Genomic DNA, 16,627 nt, shown 5'->3' on the forward strand with positions numbered 1-16,627 from the left:
ACTAAAACTTGAGGAACCGAAAGCAGAGACCTGGGGAATTCCCCACAACGTACCATCCGCTGGAATTCCCTGATTGATGCAATAATGACACAAATAACTGACAGTTAAGAAAAGCAAAACAACTCTCTTTGAAAGACCCAATTTCTTTACTTGTCATTAAGTAACCATACAATAGCTTACAATCATTCACATTATAGATTTCCCTTGTCATTGTATTTTTATGTTGGATTTGTAAAGGAAACCTGCTTGATGTGTACAGTTAAAAAGTAATTCACATCAGTAGGTTGTGCTGACGGACTATGTGAACAGCAAAAACATGACATTCTCATATACGCTTGACACTTTCAAATACTGTCCGTACACTTGTTTTTCAATCACTACAAAATGTGCTTGATAATATTCCTCTCAGAGGTATCCCTACAGCTTTCATGCAAATACTGACAATCACATAACAATATGAAGTACGCAACTTTTCACAGTTCCATGTTGACACAAGAACCTGTATAAATGAAGGTTTGAATAAATAAAGTTATATAACTCGTACCTATTTATTGTCTTTTCTATCGTAATTCTCGAGTCCTTCTAGGCACACATGAACAGTGATATGATGCCTGTGCAAAAAAAGTTTAAGTCTCATCAATACACATGGATTTACACAAATACAATCAATACTGAGAGTAGATATGTCTGACAGCATCATGGTAGTTAGTATGACAACAGGTAGTTTAATGCTACAATATATGAAAGCTAAATGTTTTCATTTTCTGATCATTTATAAGACAGTTATGTGTGACAAAGATCCAGCAGAGGTAAAATGAATGCCAACAGAATCTCTGCCTCTTGTGAGCAGAGACTGCAGCACCAGCTACAAACCAATGCTGGCGATTACGCCACAAGTCTTTGCATGAATGTATACACAGTATTAGGCCTCAGTCCTCATTGATCGTCCTCTGGTCAACGGGACAGAGTGGCATCTCAACCACTCATGAACCTATGAGTTTCAGCTGGCAGAAAGGCCCTCTGAATATGACCACTGCTGCCACTGCTGTGAAGACGCCCTGAAGACAAGAGCCTTCCAAATAAAATGTAAAGTCACGCTTGAATCGTGAAAACTAGAGATGACCCCCCCCTAGAGGAGCGAACACTTGAAGAATTTTATCCTCTTCGACTTTTTCTCTGTGATCTTCACTGGTTTGCCTGATCCCCCAGCACTGTTGTCAGTCTAGCAAAGACAAACATATTGGGGGAAAACATTAATTGAAGTATTTTAAACAAGCCAAGCTTCACATTTCATTTGCAATCTACCAAAAGATTGATTTAGTGTGACCAGGAGTTAGGGAGATATTAAAATAGTAATAGAAAAAATGTTAAATGATTGACTGGTAATCAAGAAACAACATTTTTCCCTCCCTCTCAAAAACAACTTTGCTTTCAAGAATAATACTAGATATGAAACAGAAAATCTACGGACATTTTACAGAACGTATACCTAGCAAATAAACATTATAACCGAAAGTGGTTATCAGTACCCCAAATGTTAGAAATACGTTGGTTGTTGCAGGACAATTTGAACATAAATGTCACTTCATTTATTAGATTTTTATCAATCGAGAGCTCATACTTAAAATGCCCCTCTTATTTTTCATCTATTTTAAGAGTATCTGTATCACTTACTGTCTTTGAGCTCAGATTATGTAATATGTCTCGTCCCACTGTATAAAAAGCCTAGAATAATGACACAAAACAAAAGTTATTTTACATATTCATTACTTACAGAATGTTACATGGTACGCTGAGAGTGAAAGAAAAACAATCACGCTTACCTCTTCCACATTTAAGCCGGACTTTGCACTGGTCTCTAAGAACTTAACTCCATAATCAATAGCCAGCTGAGGGAGACACAATTGAATTGTGGAGTCACTTAGTACAAAACAAGAAAAGTAAACCGCATTTCCATTTATCTGAGACTGTCTTAAGTAAAGACTGGCTGCAGACACTCACCTTTTCACCTCTGTCTTTGGACACCTGTCTCCTGTCAGTCATGTCACATTTGTTACCGAGGATCATCTTCTCCACATCAGACGAGGCATGCTGGAGGAAGATAGAAAAAAATGTATCAAGTCAAGTAGGTAGGTAGGTAAGTAGGTATACAAAGACAGTGTCAAACTGCAGAAAGTAAAAACTACTTTGAGCCCAAATGTACTTGATACATGTTTCAATTCAGCACTTACCTCTTCAATATTTCTAATCCAGTTTTTTATGTTTTCAAAGGACTTCTCATTACAGATGTCATACACCAACATAATGCCCTGAGAAGATAGAAGGGTTTGGGTTATCATATCACATCGTAACATGCAAAATGAACCCACAGGGTGGAAGTGACGAGGAGCGGACTCACCATTGCTCCTCTGTAGTAGGCTGTAGTGATGGTGCGAAACCTCTCCTGACCTGCAGTGTCCCTACATGCACACATCAAATCACGCTCAGTGCTAAACATAACTGTGCCAGGCTGTGAAGCCAAACCTGGAAGCCAAAACTAAATAACACTTACCAAATTTGTAGTTTGACTCTCTTTCCATCCAGTTCTATTGTTCTGATTTTGAAGTCAATTCCTGCATAAACACATGGACATACATCTGTAGGCTGATGCTTACTCTAATGATTGGCTATATGATCATATGGAGACATGCTTTTCCATGCCTAAGATGCACAAATAAGCTCCATTGTAAACTAAAATGACTTGTTTCCAGGCTGGTGTTGTTATGTCAAGTTGTGGGAGAACATCACTTATTGTCACTGCACTACAATCCAGCTATAGAACATTATAGATTAGTGTGAAAGATAATACACAATATTGTAACAACCATTAAGAGAAAAATATTAACTTTACATTTTCTATGAGCTTTTAAAAAAAAAAAAAAAAGCAAGTTTAGAATTATGATAATATTGTATAACCTTACCGATGCCAATGAGCCACAAGGACAGGGGATCATTATAATGTGTCTCTATGGTCTATTGTCTCATATAGCGCTCCTTTAAAAATTGTAGATCTGAACAATATTATAAAAATCAATTACCACATTACTATGACCACAGAATACAAAATGCCTCATTTAAAGCGCAATGAGGCATTTTATTCTGTTGTGTGCATGATGTCAGATTTATCGAGAGGGGCGGTTTCAGGGAACTCACCTATTGTGGATATGAAGGTGGTGTTGAAGGAGTCCTCGCTGAATCTGAACAGCAGACATGTCTTGCCGACTCCACTGTCTCCGATGAGCAGCAGCTTGAACAGGTAGTCGTACGTTTTCGCCATTGAAACACAATGTGGACTCCGACGTTTCGGAAATAAAAGGCCGTGGTGGGCCGGGGTCTCCAGTCAGTCTCCCCTCAGCTGTCTGTGGTGGCAGACTGGCAGGAGACCGGTGCCTGGATAAGTGACGTCACTCTTAACTTTGCATTATGGGCAATGGAGTTTGAATGGATACAGGGCCGACCCGACTCTCCAACCAAATCAACGTTTTAATATCCCTTTAATGTAAAGAACAATGACAGAAGAGCTGCTTACCAAAATCTCTTAAAAATAATATATTTCCAAATTGTAAAGGACGAGATAACCAGAACCTGGCATTTCGTCTTTTTTATTTTATCTTTATAAACTATCTAAAGATACGCAAATGGTATTTTATTTTTTAGCAATTATTAAATGATTTGCCTAATACTTGAAACCCCTTCAAATGAGAGCTAAGATGCAGTCTTTACTTAATATGTTAAATAATTAAATAATAACAGACTGATAACAAAACTATGACATTATTTTTGACTTTGCAACAGCGACAAAAGCGGCTTACAAATAGCAGGTTTTTTTGTTCATTTATAAAGACGGTTTGATGAGCAGATGGCAAAATGGGAAAAAAAAAACTAAACATGTTAAAAATTTCCCGGTATGTAGGCTAAATAAGCGAAAAATATATTACATTAGAATATTCACATAGTAAATTTCTACTTTCCTTAGGCTTTTAAGAAGTTTCAAAATGGTATTTAATGTTGTTTGCGAAAAACGTATAACTAGTTGGTTACACAGCTGCTCCCTCCTGCACAGAGGAAGAAGAAGCACGTATGCGCAGGAAAACAGCCTCGCACGGTAAACATGCCTGTAAGTATGTGTTTTCAGTCTTTGTCTTGTCTTAAAACGTAATGTGGGTTATCATCAGACTGTTTTAATGTACCTGTCCTCACCGTCTCACAGTTTGGTTGTAACTTTGTCAATGATGTTATTTAGTCTATGTGAAGGAGCAGCAGCAGCACATGTAGAGAAAGTGAGCTAACATAGCGCTCTATGGCATGGGTGATGGCTACTTGCTGGAAACACATCGGTGTCGTATGTTCACGCGACTTAAAGTGTAGCGGATTATCTTCGAGCCGAGAAATAGTCTGCACCTGTATTTTTTTTTAACACAAGGCCCTACATTGCTTTGTTGAACAACTGAAGTTACTAAACACACATGTAAACAACTGTAATGTTGATTGTAGAGGACAATTATCTCCCAGGCAAAGTTATCGGATAGTTTACCTTGTACTTGTCTACGTGTCTAGAAGTAAAAACAAACTAGTACATGTCATGGTTCATGTCAGCAGGAGCATTTTGAGTAAAACATGAATATGGACTTCTCTTAAAAAAAAATAAATAAATAAAAAAAAAAAATCAGTCTTATCAGTCATCTTATTCATAACTGAATAACGCTGAATTTAAATGTAAGTATATTTAACAACGTTAAGATTAGAGTCATTTTCTGGCCCTTTTTTTGAGTGACTGAGAAACCTTTATGTGCGGGATACACATAAAGGTAATTACCTCTAAATAAGGACTCCCCCCTAAACTGTATGCATCTCTGGTTAATTTATTTTATTGCTATACTTTCCTGATGCTATTATTTGATCTAATCTCTCTTTTGTTTGATTTACTTGTACATCATTGTTTTTGAATGTTAATTACCTTGATATAATAAAACCACTGTCAGACTTGATTATTTTTGCAGAATTTGGCTGAGGTCTTTACAAAGCTGTTAAACAGATTGACACATTTTAATTAATTTTTTTAATATATTTTATTGTAGCTGGCTAAAGACCTCCTCCACCCTCTTATCGACCACGAGAGAAGACAACACAAAAAGAAAAGACTTGTTCAGAGTCCTAACTCTTACTTTATGGACGTTAAGTGCCCAGGTATGTAGACTGAAGTGAAGGCAGGGCTGTGTTCTGCACATTTGGCCTTTGGATTATATTACCCATAATCCTCTTCTGTTTTTGCTGAGATTCTTCCAATGTTTTCATCATTGAGTTTGCGATCATTAAAACCCATGCACATTGTTTTACAAAATTGGTCTATTGCTTGTTTACATCTTGGCAATGTATTCACAGGCTGCTACAAAATCACAACTGTGTTCAGCCATGCTCAGACAGTGGTTCTCTGTGTGGGATGCTCAACCGTGTTGTGTCAGCCAAAAGGAGGGAAGGCCAGACTGACCGAGGGTAAGACATCCACTTACGTTGCAATGTTAATGATCCTATCCGCTAACCTAAGCTTTCTATTTCTCTAAGTCGTGAGTAGTAGGTTGTGTAACACATTTGTTTTTTTTGCTTTACAGGTTGCTCTTTCAGGAGAAAGCAACATTAACAAGGGACGATGCACTTTGAATTGCCTTGTTGTTGAAGTGTGCTATAAAATTAAACTTGCCTTTCCTCACTTTTATCACGTCTGTAATCAAGTCTTGCTGTTGATGAATGCCTTATACTTTTCCAAATGATTGCAAAGTGCAAACAGTAATCACAGCCCTCACCACATGACAGATGTACAACTTCTATGAATTTGTAAGATACAAGAAATACATTTCTCATGTTTAATAAAGTAAGCACAGGTAAAGTTAAAGCCTTCTGGTGTTTTTATTGAGAAATAATAAGGTTTGTCATTTATGAAATCACCTTCACAGAAAGCATACAGAAGTCCTTCCTAAATAAAAATGTTTTGTCCCATAGATTTCTGAATAAACGTACACATAAAAAACACTGACAACTAAAACGGTTTATCAGACAAATACAGTTTAGAAAGGAAACGTGTAAAAAATGAGAAATGACTAACTCGTCTGCATATTTGTGTCCAAGTAGAGTAGAAAGACAACAGTTTAATAGTTAGCATGTGAACAACTGTACTTTAAGGCAGGTCCTTCACCGTAAACCAAACAAAAAATTCTAAACAAAAAACATGCTTTACAGTATCACCATGGACTGATCACTGCGTCTGACACTGTACTCCGCCTCTGGGATTCTCCTCGTCTTCCTCGTATGCTTCCCTGCTGCACTTCTTCTGCCGCGACTGCACCTCCACCTCACAGAGCTCCACCTCCTCCATGTCTTCGGTAATCATCACATCGTCTCTGGGAGGAAGCAGTCTTTCCAGCTGATACATGAGATGCTCTGGGAGCCAATGTTTGTCTGGGAATTCCACCTTTGGGCATGAATTACAAAGAAAAGGTGAAATGAACATTTCCTCTAAAAGAAACAACAACACATTTTTAAAAGAGAGTTGAGTCCAAGATTGAGACACCCAGTGCGGAAACGTTGAAGAGTTTTACCTCAAACTTAATGAAAAGCTGTCCCTTTTCATAAGGGTCCCTGTAAAGGGGCATGCCCTCATTCTGGACACATTTGACGTCTCCATGTTTGATCACTTCCCCTGTCGACAAGAACGATACATGTTCAGTATATTTGCAGACCAAATGCATGTCAAAAGAAATGTTCATTCTGTGATTGTGTGCGTTACCTGGTGATGAGTTGATGATGAGTGCTCTGTTGTCTAATGTTAGAATAGTCTTCTTGAAACCACACAGAGCCTCTGAAAGTTTGATTTTCAGATTCATTATTAAATTATCTTCTTGTCTCTGGAAAACGGGATGTTCCTTCTGATCCAGCATAATGATTACATCCCCAGGCTCCAGTCCGGGTTCCTGGTCGCCTTCTCCATGGAATGTAATTTTCTGACCATCTTTCATACCTAAACATCACATATGTGTACAGGTTAGTGTGTGTCTGTTGCAAAACACACTTACACAAACAATTTACAGCTTTATCTCTATTACAACTATTACCTTTGTCAATGTGAACTTCAAGAACTTTCTTCTTCCGTTCTACTTTGTGTCCATTGCAGTTTTTGCAGCGGTCCTTTGAATTAAACCTCTCACCCTGTCCCTGGCATTCTGGACACATGCTTTGGGTCTGCTGAATCATTCCTGGTCCGATCTGTTGAACCTTGATGTGTACTCCTTTACCTTTGCAGTTTGAGCACTTCTCTAAGGCACCTTTCTTACCACCGTAACCTGTAAATACAAGAACAATGTTAATAACAGAACTTCTCAACAAATTCCTTTTTTATGTGGAATTTCGGAGAAAAAACAACAACAAAAAAACCATACCTTCGCACTTTTCACAAATGACATTCTTCTGCAGTCCAAGCTTCCTGGTGGTGCCCATGTAAATCTCCTCGAGTGTAACACTGAGCTGGTGGAGGACATTCTTCCCTGTAGGATAATTAGAAGAGTTCAAATGTTTTTTATTTAGAAAATATAAAACATACATCAGATGCAACTGTTGTTACATGACTTGTAAAATGTGGTATATCTTACCTTTCCTCTCTCTCTGCATCCTTCCACCGCCTCCAAAGAACATGTTGAAAATGTCCATTGGAGATCCTCCACTCATGCCTCCCTCTTTGATTGCTTGTTCTCCTCCTTGGTCATACAAGTCTCTCTTCTGTGGATCTGACAGCACCTCATATGCTTGGGATATATGCTTGAACTGCAAGAGTAAAAATCATGCACTTAATTTTAAAATCAAAACTTAATTAAGAGCTTTCAAAAAAAAAAAAAATCACAGCCAAGTTTTCACATTTGCCTTGGCATTTTTTTGTAAACTTAATTGAACAGATATCACTTTTTTTTGAAGGGGAATGACTGTTTGTTCTGCATTAATGGCAAAAAATAAATAAGTCAACCATGTGCTGTAATGTTCAAATAATTTTAAAATACAAACATTTGTTTGTTTGGAAAATAGAAAAGTATGCAGTATGCCATGGATGTATTTTCATGACCACAGGACCTGGACTAAAACAAGACGTGTGCGAAGGCTGTCTGGTCAATAAGTATAATGAATACGTGGAACATGTTGGCATGGTCCACACTGACTCCACTGCACTCTCCAGCATGTTGTTATGACCATAGCTTATAATATATACTACTGAATACGGAGTAAACAATGGGATTAATTGACGTACATTTTCAAGGTGTTTTTTTTCTTAAACCAATTCAAAAGTCATGAGCATCATAAGCATTCAGTAGTAAATGTTTATTTTGGCAGGCTACTAAAAAAAACTTGACTGTAACAATAACTTCCCAAACAGTAAAAACTCAGCTGAGTCAGTGAGCTTAATGTGCCTTAACAGAGAAGCAGTCCAGCTCTTTCTGGAAAGGTCCTAACGAGACGAGGCGTGCAGTTTAAATATAGACAGGGGGGGGTAATCCTGCGGCCCATACACGGCTGCAGGGAGGCAGGGACCCCCCTTCAACACTCTTATGTAACCTACTCACCTTCTCTCCTTCATTGGGGTTCTTGTCGGGGTGATACTTTAATGCGAGTTTTCTGTAGGCTTTTTTAATTTCATCCGCTGAGGAGCTGGGTTTGACACCCAGGAGATCATAGTATCCGGTTTCGTGGACCATGATTAAAAACTACAAAAAAAAGAAACCAGAAACACATTAGCAGGCTGTATAGCAGCGAACGGTGTCGCTTTTTTAGCCCATGAGGTTATAATGAGATTTACAACTGCTGCTGCTGCTACGTATCCACACAAACAGACCATTCACCATCAAATGACACAAAGTTGCCTTTAGCCGAAGGCTCCTCTTCAATTGTGTTTAGCTTTAAATGGTGAATATAAGGTTAAAGCATGTCAGAATGAAGCAGCCTATGTCTCAAACAGAGAAGAGGTGATCTTAGGGAGCACATGTGGTAACATGACAATACCTCTCTCGAACTAATCTTTGTATAAAGTACGGTCTGAATGAAACTGCTATCTTTATTCTGTATACCGGCTGTATCGAGAGGATAGTTTAGTGTACTTACATGTCAGGGTTTTAATTGTACGATGGTTTTCGCTCGGGTTACTGGTCGCGGTGGAGGCAGACAGCTGCTTCTTATAGCCGCTCCACTGTGAGGAACTTTCTGGAGAGCTGTGAGCAGAGGGGCCGGATGTTTCGTTGGTTGGATCTGTAGACTCTAGAAAAGACCGGAGTGGAAAAAAAAAAAAAAAAACCCACCAAGGGTCGTTAAGGAGGGTGGGGGGTTGTCAGCCCACCTTTTTTCTTATGATTTCTCTGTAGTCTTCATTTGCTCAGCCTTAGTTTGGTTTAAAAGAGTGACAATTAACTGCATTGGGTAAAAAATGGAGAGCGTCGTCCAGAACATTCCTACTGGTTCCTGAGTTAAAATTAGCGAGGCTATTATAATTAGCCTTGATTAAGATTATTATTGTTTATTTATTTTTTCAGGTAGGTAATATCAAACAAATATGTGTGCATACACTTTTCTAAACATGCACAGCCAATGTAAACATTTTTTTTTTTTTTTAGAGCTTACTGTTCTCAATTGTAGGATACCACTCACTTGTGGTGTTATGTACATGTAAGTGACAATGAGAAAGTTAGGCAGCATATAATGATGCATGAAGAATATTTTAAGATGTATTGAGAGTTTGTTTGAGACGTAAGTCAAATAATTGATTCAGAAAATGTTAACAGCTCTCATTCAGTCCACACTAACTGACACTATTTCTTGGGTTTCTGGAAACACTGGTGCGAATGTCTCTTTGTATTTTAGTACTGAAACTGTAGTGATTTTACCCTTTCGATGATGATGTCCTGTATTTATAATTCTTCTGCTTTTCTACAACAATATGGACCTACAAGTCTGAATACAAGTAGGCCTAATATAATTTAACATCAGTCTTCCTTCACTAAAAGAAGCCAATCTCATTTTTCTTAATTCATTTTAAGCTCTTTGGAAAGGCATATTTCATTATTAAAAGAGGTGTATTTGCTATATTTTGAGCTAGATTTGCTGCATGTTTAGTGAGGTAGGTTACTCTCTAAGATACCAAATAGGGAGAAAATAGGAGCGATTCAAGGTGTTCTTTTTTGCCTTAATATCCACATGTATGAGGCGTAAAGCATGCACACTAGGACACAAAGCTCGCAAACTACAATAGGCCTATGAAACATAGAAGAAATGTAACGTTTATTTTTTGATTTTGTATGTGTAAGTGCTTTGAATGTTATTAACATTAAAGAAAATGTAACAGAAATAAGGGTTTTCTCTGTTGAAGTTATTGTAAGATTGAGCCTGTCTCTCATGACCAGAAATATGGACTAGACAAGAAAAATGTAGATGGATGACTGTACTGTTTAAACCTGAAAGACACAAAAAAAATTGTTTTTTCTTATATCACAGAGAGAATACATTGAAGCGCTATCTGAGAAACTACAGTTATTGTAAAATAATTAGTTTTTTAAGGTCACCAGATCACATTCAGTGTATAAGAAATATGAGCACATCTTGTTCTGGACAGAATATAAAGCAACATCATCTTTGCTGAGTAACAAACAAAATGTCAGGGTGCCCTCACTCTCAACAACAGTTCCAAAATGAGGAAGCAGGGAAGACAGAGCAACCTATTATCAGCAGTGTCATGCTCATTTGAGACAAGAGGGAGTTCTTTTCTATGCTCGTGACCAAAAAGGTCCTTCTGTTTCTCGTGTAATGAGATGTGTTGTAACCTTATCTTTGGAAGTAAACATGCTCAATGAACTATGGAAAGACAAACAGTAGCAGTATAAGACATCAAAGGAAATGATGCAGCTTATTTTATTTTTTCTTTAAAACTGGTACAAATGTTCCAGTTTAGCTATTGGTCAGTAAAATTAATATTTTTGTTGGATTATAAGAATTAAGAGCTGATTGTGTTCTTAACGAACACAAAATGAATCTTAATTGCCTGGCTATGTTGAAGACGTAGTGAAAGAAAAAGCCTCTATGAAGAAAAGGGAAGATTAGCCTAGTGGCCATGTTGCGCACCCGATTTAAGGAATCTATAGTCCTGGTCGTAGCAGCTATGGGTTCAATTCCAACATTGTCCCCTTTCTGTATGAAATCCCCAACATTTCCTCTCTTCAGCTGTTTTATCCAGGGAAAAAAAGGGAAAAAATTGCCTAAAAAAATTCACATGAAAACAAAGAATAGTAACGTTCCTATAGAAATGGCTTTGTAACTTTTAGTATGAAAATGTCTCACTTTCATGCATTGAATATTTTGCAATAATACTTTCTATCAAAATGATGAGAATAATATGTCCTCACGAATCATTTTTTACTTTTAAAATCATGAGCAGCTCAGTGGTGGCTTGTAAAACACTGAAGCTCAGTGCATTTCACCGAATAAAGGGCCCAGCATTTCCGAGTTCATGGTAATATTCTTTTTCTTCACAGTATACATTCATAATATTTGCAGAAGAAAAAAACAAGACATGAAAAAAATCCACAAAAACATCTGAAACTTTCATGCAACACAGTTAATATCATTAAAGCCACAATTGTAATTTTTTAACCACATCAAATTTAAATATGTCCATTGACTGTTTCCTTTTACTGTGACCATTTGACAGTGGACCCTCATGATGGCTAATGGAATGTGCCTTGAATGTTTAAATAATAGTGTAAAAAAATATTAGACAAAAGGCTTTTTTCAGCCAATAAATAGACAATATCCAACACAGATCACAAATTTTACGAATGAAACGGACACATCTACAGTAACTTTATGTTGACATGTTTAAGACAGTGCTTTGGAGTGTGCAGAGAGAAATTAACATTCAGGAACTCCAATTCCTGAGTCTTCTTTAAATACATATTTTAGTTTCCAATACAATATATCATGATAAAGTGAAGAGAGTTAGATCCAAAGGACTGCTTCACACTGGCTGTGTCGGCTGCATGAGGCTTCAGACGGGCCATGTGTTGGCTGCATGTCCCTGCTGTCACTCGTCTCCTTTAACGTGTTTTCATATTCTTTGGCTTCATAAATATGATCAAGATGTGTACATTTGTTTTCATGCACATGACATCCATGTTGCTGAAACAAGGGCAATGGGGCTCTTTATATATCATTTTATGATCTATGTTAGCAGAGTACTGTGCACTGCTCATGGTAAAAACAGGCAAACTCTCTATTTTTTGGGGCATGTTATACATGCCACAATAAAAACACAGCGGTCACACAGCCAACACGCTGTCAGTCTGAAACCTGGGAGAAAAACGCCAGAGTAGCCTCTTTTTAGTCCATATCCCGTACTCTTTGACATATTTGCTCTGTAAATTCAGAGCACTTTGAGTTTCCTCCCAGATCTTTTGTTAGAACCTTGAAGACAAAAACAAACAAAAACTTTAGGAATCAAAATAGGAAGATCTCTTAAAAATAGTAGCATACTTATCATTTAAACAAAGTTTACCTTTTTGTCTCGTATGGTGTCAAAGCAGCCAGTTTCAATCTTCTTGGCATAGCCATGCAAGCCCATGTGCCGAAGCATCATGACTGCACTGAGCAGCAGGGCGGTGGGGTTGGCCATGTCTTTTCCTGCAATATCTGGAGCAGTGCCATGTACCTGACAAGATGATTTATAAAACAATCATTCATCTTAGTTGAAAACACTGCTGTTCTGAACAGAGGTGAAAAACACAAATGGAACTGTAATGTGTCTTCACAAAATCACCTGAGCCTGTTGCGAAAAAAAGTAGTCTTAAAAATGTAAATAGAAAGAACGTACCGACTCAAATATGGCAACACCATTGGCACCAATGTTTCCACTAGGTGTCACTCCAAGACCTCCAATTAGTCCAGCACAAAGATCACTGCAAAGGTAAATTTAGATTTGTCTCAGTGCACACATCTATATTGTGCGTTTTCATTTTGAACAGATGCAGACCAAACCTACACTACTTTAGCTTTTTTAGTTCTAAAGATTTATTCAAGTTTGATTGACACCTTTCCATTAATTTGAGTTTAGTTAACCAGATATCCTCTTTTGTAGTTCTACTTTTAAAAAAAATACACATTTCTACATTTACTAAAAAAACAAAAAACAAACAAGAGGCAAAAATACATGTAGCTGTTCGAATCTAACAAAGCACTCACTTGATTATAGTTGTGTTTTTTTAGGGTCTGGTCATTTGTGCTAAAGTTCCTGTTACTTATAACCAGCATATAGCTGCTGCTAATGTTGTGCTCTGAAGACAAAGTAAGATTAAGAATGCTATGCATCATTTCTATTTGTTAAAAAAAGGCCATCTATCTTACCTCAAAATGTCTCCATACAGATTTGGCATCACTAACACATCAAACTGTGTGGGATCTTGCACCATCTGTAAAAGGTGTATCAATAATGCCTTTCTAATTTGGAGGAACAGGTAAAACTTCCAACACTATTTATATATTTATCTATCCACACCATTGATACGACTATCCAAATCAATAACAAGAGACATCAGGACTTACATTAAGACACACAGTATCCAAGTACATCTCAGTGAATTTCACGTCTTTGTGCTTTTCGGCAGCCTCTCTGCATTTTCGTAGGAAAAGCCCATCTGACATGCGCCTATTGAAAAATGAGTCAACATAATGATTTCAGCAAATGGCTTTTGAATGATGAAATACTCCAGTTCATTTGAATGGAATTTTACTTACATGATATTGGCTTTGTGAACTGCAGTAACACTGGCCCTCTGATTATTTCTTGCATATTCAAAAGCATATTCTGCAATGCGTTGGCTGGCCTGCTCTGTAATAAGCTTAATACTCTGAACTACTCCATCAACAATCTGAAAAACATACAAATTCAGAACAACAAAACATCTGGGTCAAATCTGTAAACTACAACTAGTGTGTATGATTTCAGAAAAAAACAAGACACTCTGCTGATTCCCATCACTTCATCAGTCTTACCACATGTTCAATCCCACTATATTCTCCCTCAGTGTTCTCCCTGATGGTAACCAAGTTCACATCAGTGTAGGGGGTCTCGTAGCCCTCGATAGACACACAGGGGCGCACATTGGCGTAGAGGTCAAAGGTTTTTCTCAGCAGCAGGTTCATAGAGGGATGGCCGGCTGCAATTGGGGTCTTTAAAGGTCCTGTAGGTAGTTGAGTTGTTCAAATTGTTGACTAGTTAAAATGCCAACACAGATAGAAAACCCCTAAGCCACATATAACAAACTGACCAAACCTTTGTACCATAAAGGTTAACATTTTATTGGTCTGATAGTTTTAAGTGCTATTCACACAAAAATCTCTTTACTGTGTTTAGCTGATGGGATGGAGAGATTCGTCACTCGTGTAAAAAAAAAAGATCTACCAATGTATCCACAGCTTTTAAAAGTTAGCATTTGATCACATTTATAAAAGAGACAATAGAGCACTTATGAAGCATACAACCTTTAAGGCCAATTTTGTTCCTGTCCATTGATTCTTTAGCATCAGGAGGGATCATCCACTTTCCACCAGGTCCCTGGATGGCTGTAACATTTCTTTCCTCCCACTGAATAGGGGCCTATCGAGCAAATGTATGAATCATGAATAATACAAGTGAAGAGCAGACTGCTATGTTGCTATTTTGTTAATAACTTTCTAGGTATTGTATGTACAATAGTATTATTCATTCAGATCTTACCTTGGCTGCTTCAAATATCTTCATGACAGCAGAGGAGATCTCAGGACCAATTCCATCACCAGGGATTAATGTTACAGTATTAATCTAAGAGGAAGAATAAAGACATGTAAAATTCAGTCAGAAATAATAAGTAAGCACTTCAGATTGCTCACAACTTATTACCAAGATTAAGAGATGCACCAAATTGTTAAAACAAGTTACATACCCCACGGGTGAACGTCCTGGGCTGTGGAGTGTCTTTCTTCAAAGCTCCAACCGCCCATGACACCTGACAATCAAAGTGAGGGTTTAGGTTTTTCCTCAGTATACGCTTTAATACCTTACAGGACTGTTACCATCCAATAGATGGGATCATTTTGAACACAGGGACAGGATGTTATGTTGATTTATCAACGCTTTAAGGTAAAGAACATAGCAGGAGCAGAATAACCAAGGAAATGTGTTACCATGCTAAATCAAGAGTACTGTGTTCCCATTAATGTAACAATAAAATAAACACTTTTTCTCTACCACTGTTACACACAGGTCACAAATAACACTAGTCATCCAGATGTAATCTAAACGGCTTATAGATGGATGGATGGATGGATGGAGCTATCTGTAACATACATTCTAAATTTGAGACTATATATATATACACTAGCCATACTATATAAGCTGTTGTCAATAGTTGTGTTTAAAATGAATGTTTATCTATGATTTAAAAGGCCTGATCATAAAAATAGTAACCCCAAACAATGATCGTGTGAAGGGCATAGTTGTAGAATCTCTACATAAGAAAGGCAATAGACAAAACAGAAATTCAGCCACTAATGTCCAAAGTCATCTTTTCTAATTTGCATCGATTTGTTAATTTCTTCAGTTCTTATTTGAATTACCTTTAAATGTGCCAAGAGTAGTTTTATGTGTGGGGATGAAGGATTAATAAATTATCACAAAAAGGTCTGCCACAAGGGAAAGCGTTTTAAATTTCATACAGTTAAAATAAAAAAATATATCACATTTTGCTGTACAGGGGAAAAAACTGTCGAATAAATTGTGCATCCTCTCTCAGTTAAAGAGCAGCCAGGGAGTGCTATTGCAGAATCGCAAAGGTGCTGTAAACGTAGAAATGTGCAAAGCAAAATGTCCATTTCGGATTATATCTTTTCAACAAGAGGAGACTGCTAGAAGCTTTGTGACGCAGCCAGGATACTCTCAGTGCTCGACTTACTTCCTGTGCCTTGATTTTATCCTCGCGATGGAGCGTTACGCCCCACTCTTTTAGGAGATTAAGAATCTGTAAATGAGGGACATTTCATAGAGATTTGGTACTATTACGAAACTAGCTTCATGAAAAATAATTGAAAGTGTATACATACCTAAAACTCGCTTCTTGGACGCCATAAGGGCGTCGCTTTATAGTTTCATGCTAAAAAATCAAAAATCAGCTAGTAGTGTGCAAAAGTTAGGTTGCCATAGTAACTACAAGCTAAGTAGCCTGTGTATTAGCGACTAGCTAGGTTAGCCGGGAAGGAAATGTTTTCGGCGTCCAAGCAGTATTTGAATGCGTGAACTAAAATAAAAAACACTCTAAACACTATGCAATATCTTTGTTGCAACAGGGATGAAAGGTTAAAATGTTTTGTCCAGTACGTACCGCTGACCTCCACGCCTTCCCTGCCATCCTTCCCTAGCCAAGGTCGATGCTGCAGCAGCCGTGAGTGAAGCTCACGAAACAGAACACAAAACGGATTTCCGTTCGGAACAGTTTTCTGAATTAAAACGTTCTTTAATAATGCCACATATAATATGACGCCA

The 16,627-nt window shown here is 37.6% G+C and overlaps 4 protein-coding genes across 6 annotated transcripts; 1 reads left to right on the forward strand and 3 right to left on the reverse strand.

Annotated features, from left to right (window-relative positions):
• Positions 1 to 127: 127 nt before the first annotated feature.
• On the reverse strand, positions 128 to 3,510 carry LOC306825923 (ras-related protein Rab-8B-like). The gene is made up of 8 exons (XM_079346895.1): positions 3,193 to 3,510; positions 2,552 to 2,612; positions 2,399 to 2,459; positions 2,232 to 2,309; positions 2,002 to 2,091; positions 1,824 to 1,889; positions 1,675 to 1,725; positions 128 to 1,222 (listed from the first exon to the last, which is right to left on the reverse strand). The coding sequence occupies exons 1-8, from the start codon at positions 3,314 to 3,316 to the stop codon at positions 1,130 to 1,132; spliced, it is 624 nt and encodes a 207-aa protein (XP_079203021.1). The 5' UTR covers positions 3,317 to 3,510; the 3' UTR covers positions 128 to 1,129.
• A 577-nt stretch (positions 3,511 to 4,087) lies between these two features.
• LOC306825136 (small ribosomal subunit protein eS27-like) lies at positions 4,088 to 5,929 on the forward strand. Its single transcript, XM_079345698.1, has 4 exons — positions 4,088 to 4,156; positions 5,118 to 5,226; positions 5,422 to 5,532; positions 5,649 to 5,929. Exons 1-4 carry the CDS (start codon positions 4,151 to 4,153, stop codon positions 5,675 to 5,677), a joined length of 255 nt encoding a protein of 84 aa, XP_079201824.1. The 5' UTR covers positions 4,088 to 4,150; the 3' UTR covers positions 5,678 to 5,929.
• dnaja (DnaJ heat shock protein family (Hsp40) member A) lies at positions 5,920 to 9,473 on the reverse strand. The gene is made up of 9 exons (XM_079345697.1): positions 9,407 to 9,473; positions 9,175 to 9,327; positions 8,640 to 8,780; positions 7,680 to 7,851; positions 7,470 to 7,574; positions 7,146 to 7,373; positions 6,821 to 7,051; positions 6,633 to 6,733; positions 5,920 to 6,505 (listed from the first exon to the last, which is right to left on the reverse strand). The coding sequence occupies exons 3-9, from the start codon at positions 8,769 to 8,771 to the stop codon at positions 6,290 to 6,292; spliced, it is 1,185 nt and encodes a 394-aa protein (XP_079201823.1). The 5' UTR covers positions 8,772 to 8,780; positions 9,175 to 9,327; positions 9,407 to 9,473; the 3' UTR covers positions 5,920 to 6,289.
• Positions 9,474 to 11,555: 2,082 nt separating this feature from the next.
• idh3a (isocitrate dehydrogenase (NAD(+)) 3 catalytic subunit alpha) lies at positions 11,556 to 16,573 on the reverse strand. Of its 3 annotated transcripts, none has more exons than XM_079346416.1 (12): positions 16,467 to 16,573; positions 16,041 to 16,106; positions 15,033 to 15,095; positions 14,828 to 14,911; positions 14,593 to 14,707; positions 14,104 to 14,291; positions 13,846 to 13,979; positions 13,654 to 13,756; positions 13,456 to 13,520; positions 12,926 to 13,010; positions 12,611 to 12,763; positions 11,556 to 12,519 (listed from the first exon to the last, which is right to left on the reverse strand). In XM_079346416.1, the coding sequence occupies exons 1-12, from the start codon at positions 16,491 to 16,493 to the stop codon at positions 12,436 to 12,438; spliced, it is 1,167 nt and encodes a 388-aa protein (XP_079202542.1). In that variant the 5' UTR covers positions 16,494 to 16,573; the 3' UTR covers positions 11,556 to 12,435. The 3 variants fall into 3 exon arrangements, with proteins under 3 accessions (XP_079202542.1, XP_079202544.1, XP_079202543.1); XM_079346418.1 differs by lacking the exon at positions 16,467 to 16,573 and adding an exon at positions 16,189 to 16,455; XM_079346417.1 differs by lacking the exon at positions 16,041 to 16,106 and having other exon boundaries at positions 16,467 to 16,570.
• Between the last annotated feature and the right edge of the window lie 54 nt (positions 16,574 to 16,627).

Source organism: Symphodus melops, assembly GCF_947650265.1.
Source record: "Symphodus melops genome assembly, chromosome: 6".
NCBI classification, from domain to species: Eukaryota; Metazoa; Chordata; class Actinopteri; order Labriformes; family Labridae; genus Symphodus; species Symphodus melops.

Coding starts and splice junctions, on each gene's coding strand:
- LOC306825923 (XM_079346895.1), bottom strand. CDS start 3,316: ATGGCGAAAACGTACGACTACCTGTTCAAGCTGCTGCTCATCGGAGAC. Junction 2,092..2,231: donor GGATTAGAAATATTGAAGAG/GTAAGTGCTGAA, acceptor ATCTTCCTCCAG/CATGCCTCGTCTGATGTGGA. Junction 1,726..1,823: donor CCGGCTTAAATGTGGAAGAG/GTAAGCGTGATT, acceptor TCATTATTCTAG/GCTTTTTATACAGTGGGACG.
- LOC306825136 (XM_079345698.1), top strand. Junction 5,227..5,421: donor TATGGACGTTAAGTGCCCAG/GTATGTAGACTG, acceptor ATGTATTCACAG/GCTGCTACAAAATCACAACT. Junction 5,533..5,648: donor GAAGGCCAGACTGACCGAGG/GTAAGACATCCA, acceptor TTTGCTTTACAG/GTTGCTCTTTCAGGAGAAAG.
- dnaja (XM_079345697.1), bottom strand. CDS start 8,771: ATGGTCCACGAAACCGGATACTATGATCTCCTGGGTGTCAAACCCAGC. Junction 7,852..8,639: donor ACCCCAATGAAGGAGAGAAG/GTGAGTAGGTTA, acceptor TTACTCTTGCAG/TTCAAGCATATATCCCAAGC. Junction 7,052..7,145: donor TGAAGTTCACATTGACAAAG/GTAATAGTTGTA, acceptor TGTGATGTTTAG/GTATGAAAGATGGTCAGAAA.
- idh3a (XM_079346416.1), bottom strand. CDS start 16,493: ATGGCAGGGAAGGCGTGGAGGTCAGCG. Junction 14,708..14,827: donor AGATATTTGAAGCAGCCAAG/GTAAGATCTGAA, acceptor TTTGCTCGATAG/GCCCCTATTCAGTGGGAGGA. Junction 12,520..12,610: donor ACACCATACGAGACAAAAAG/GTAAACTTTGTT, acceptor TTTGTCTTCAAG/GTTCTAACAAAAGATCTGGG.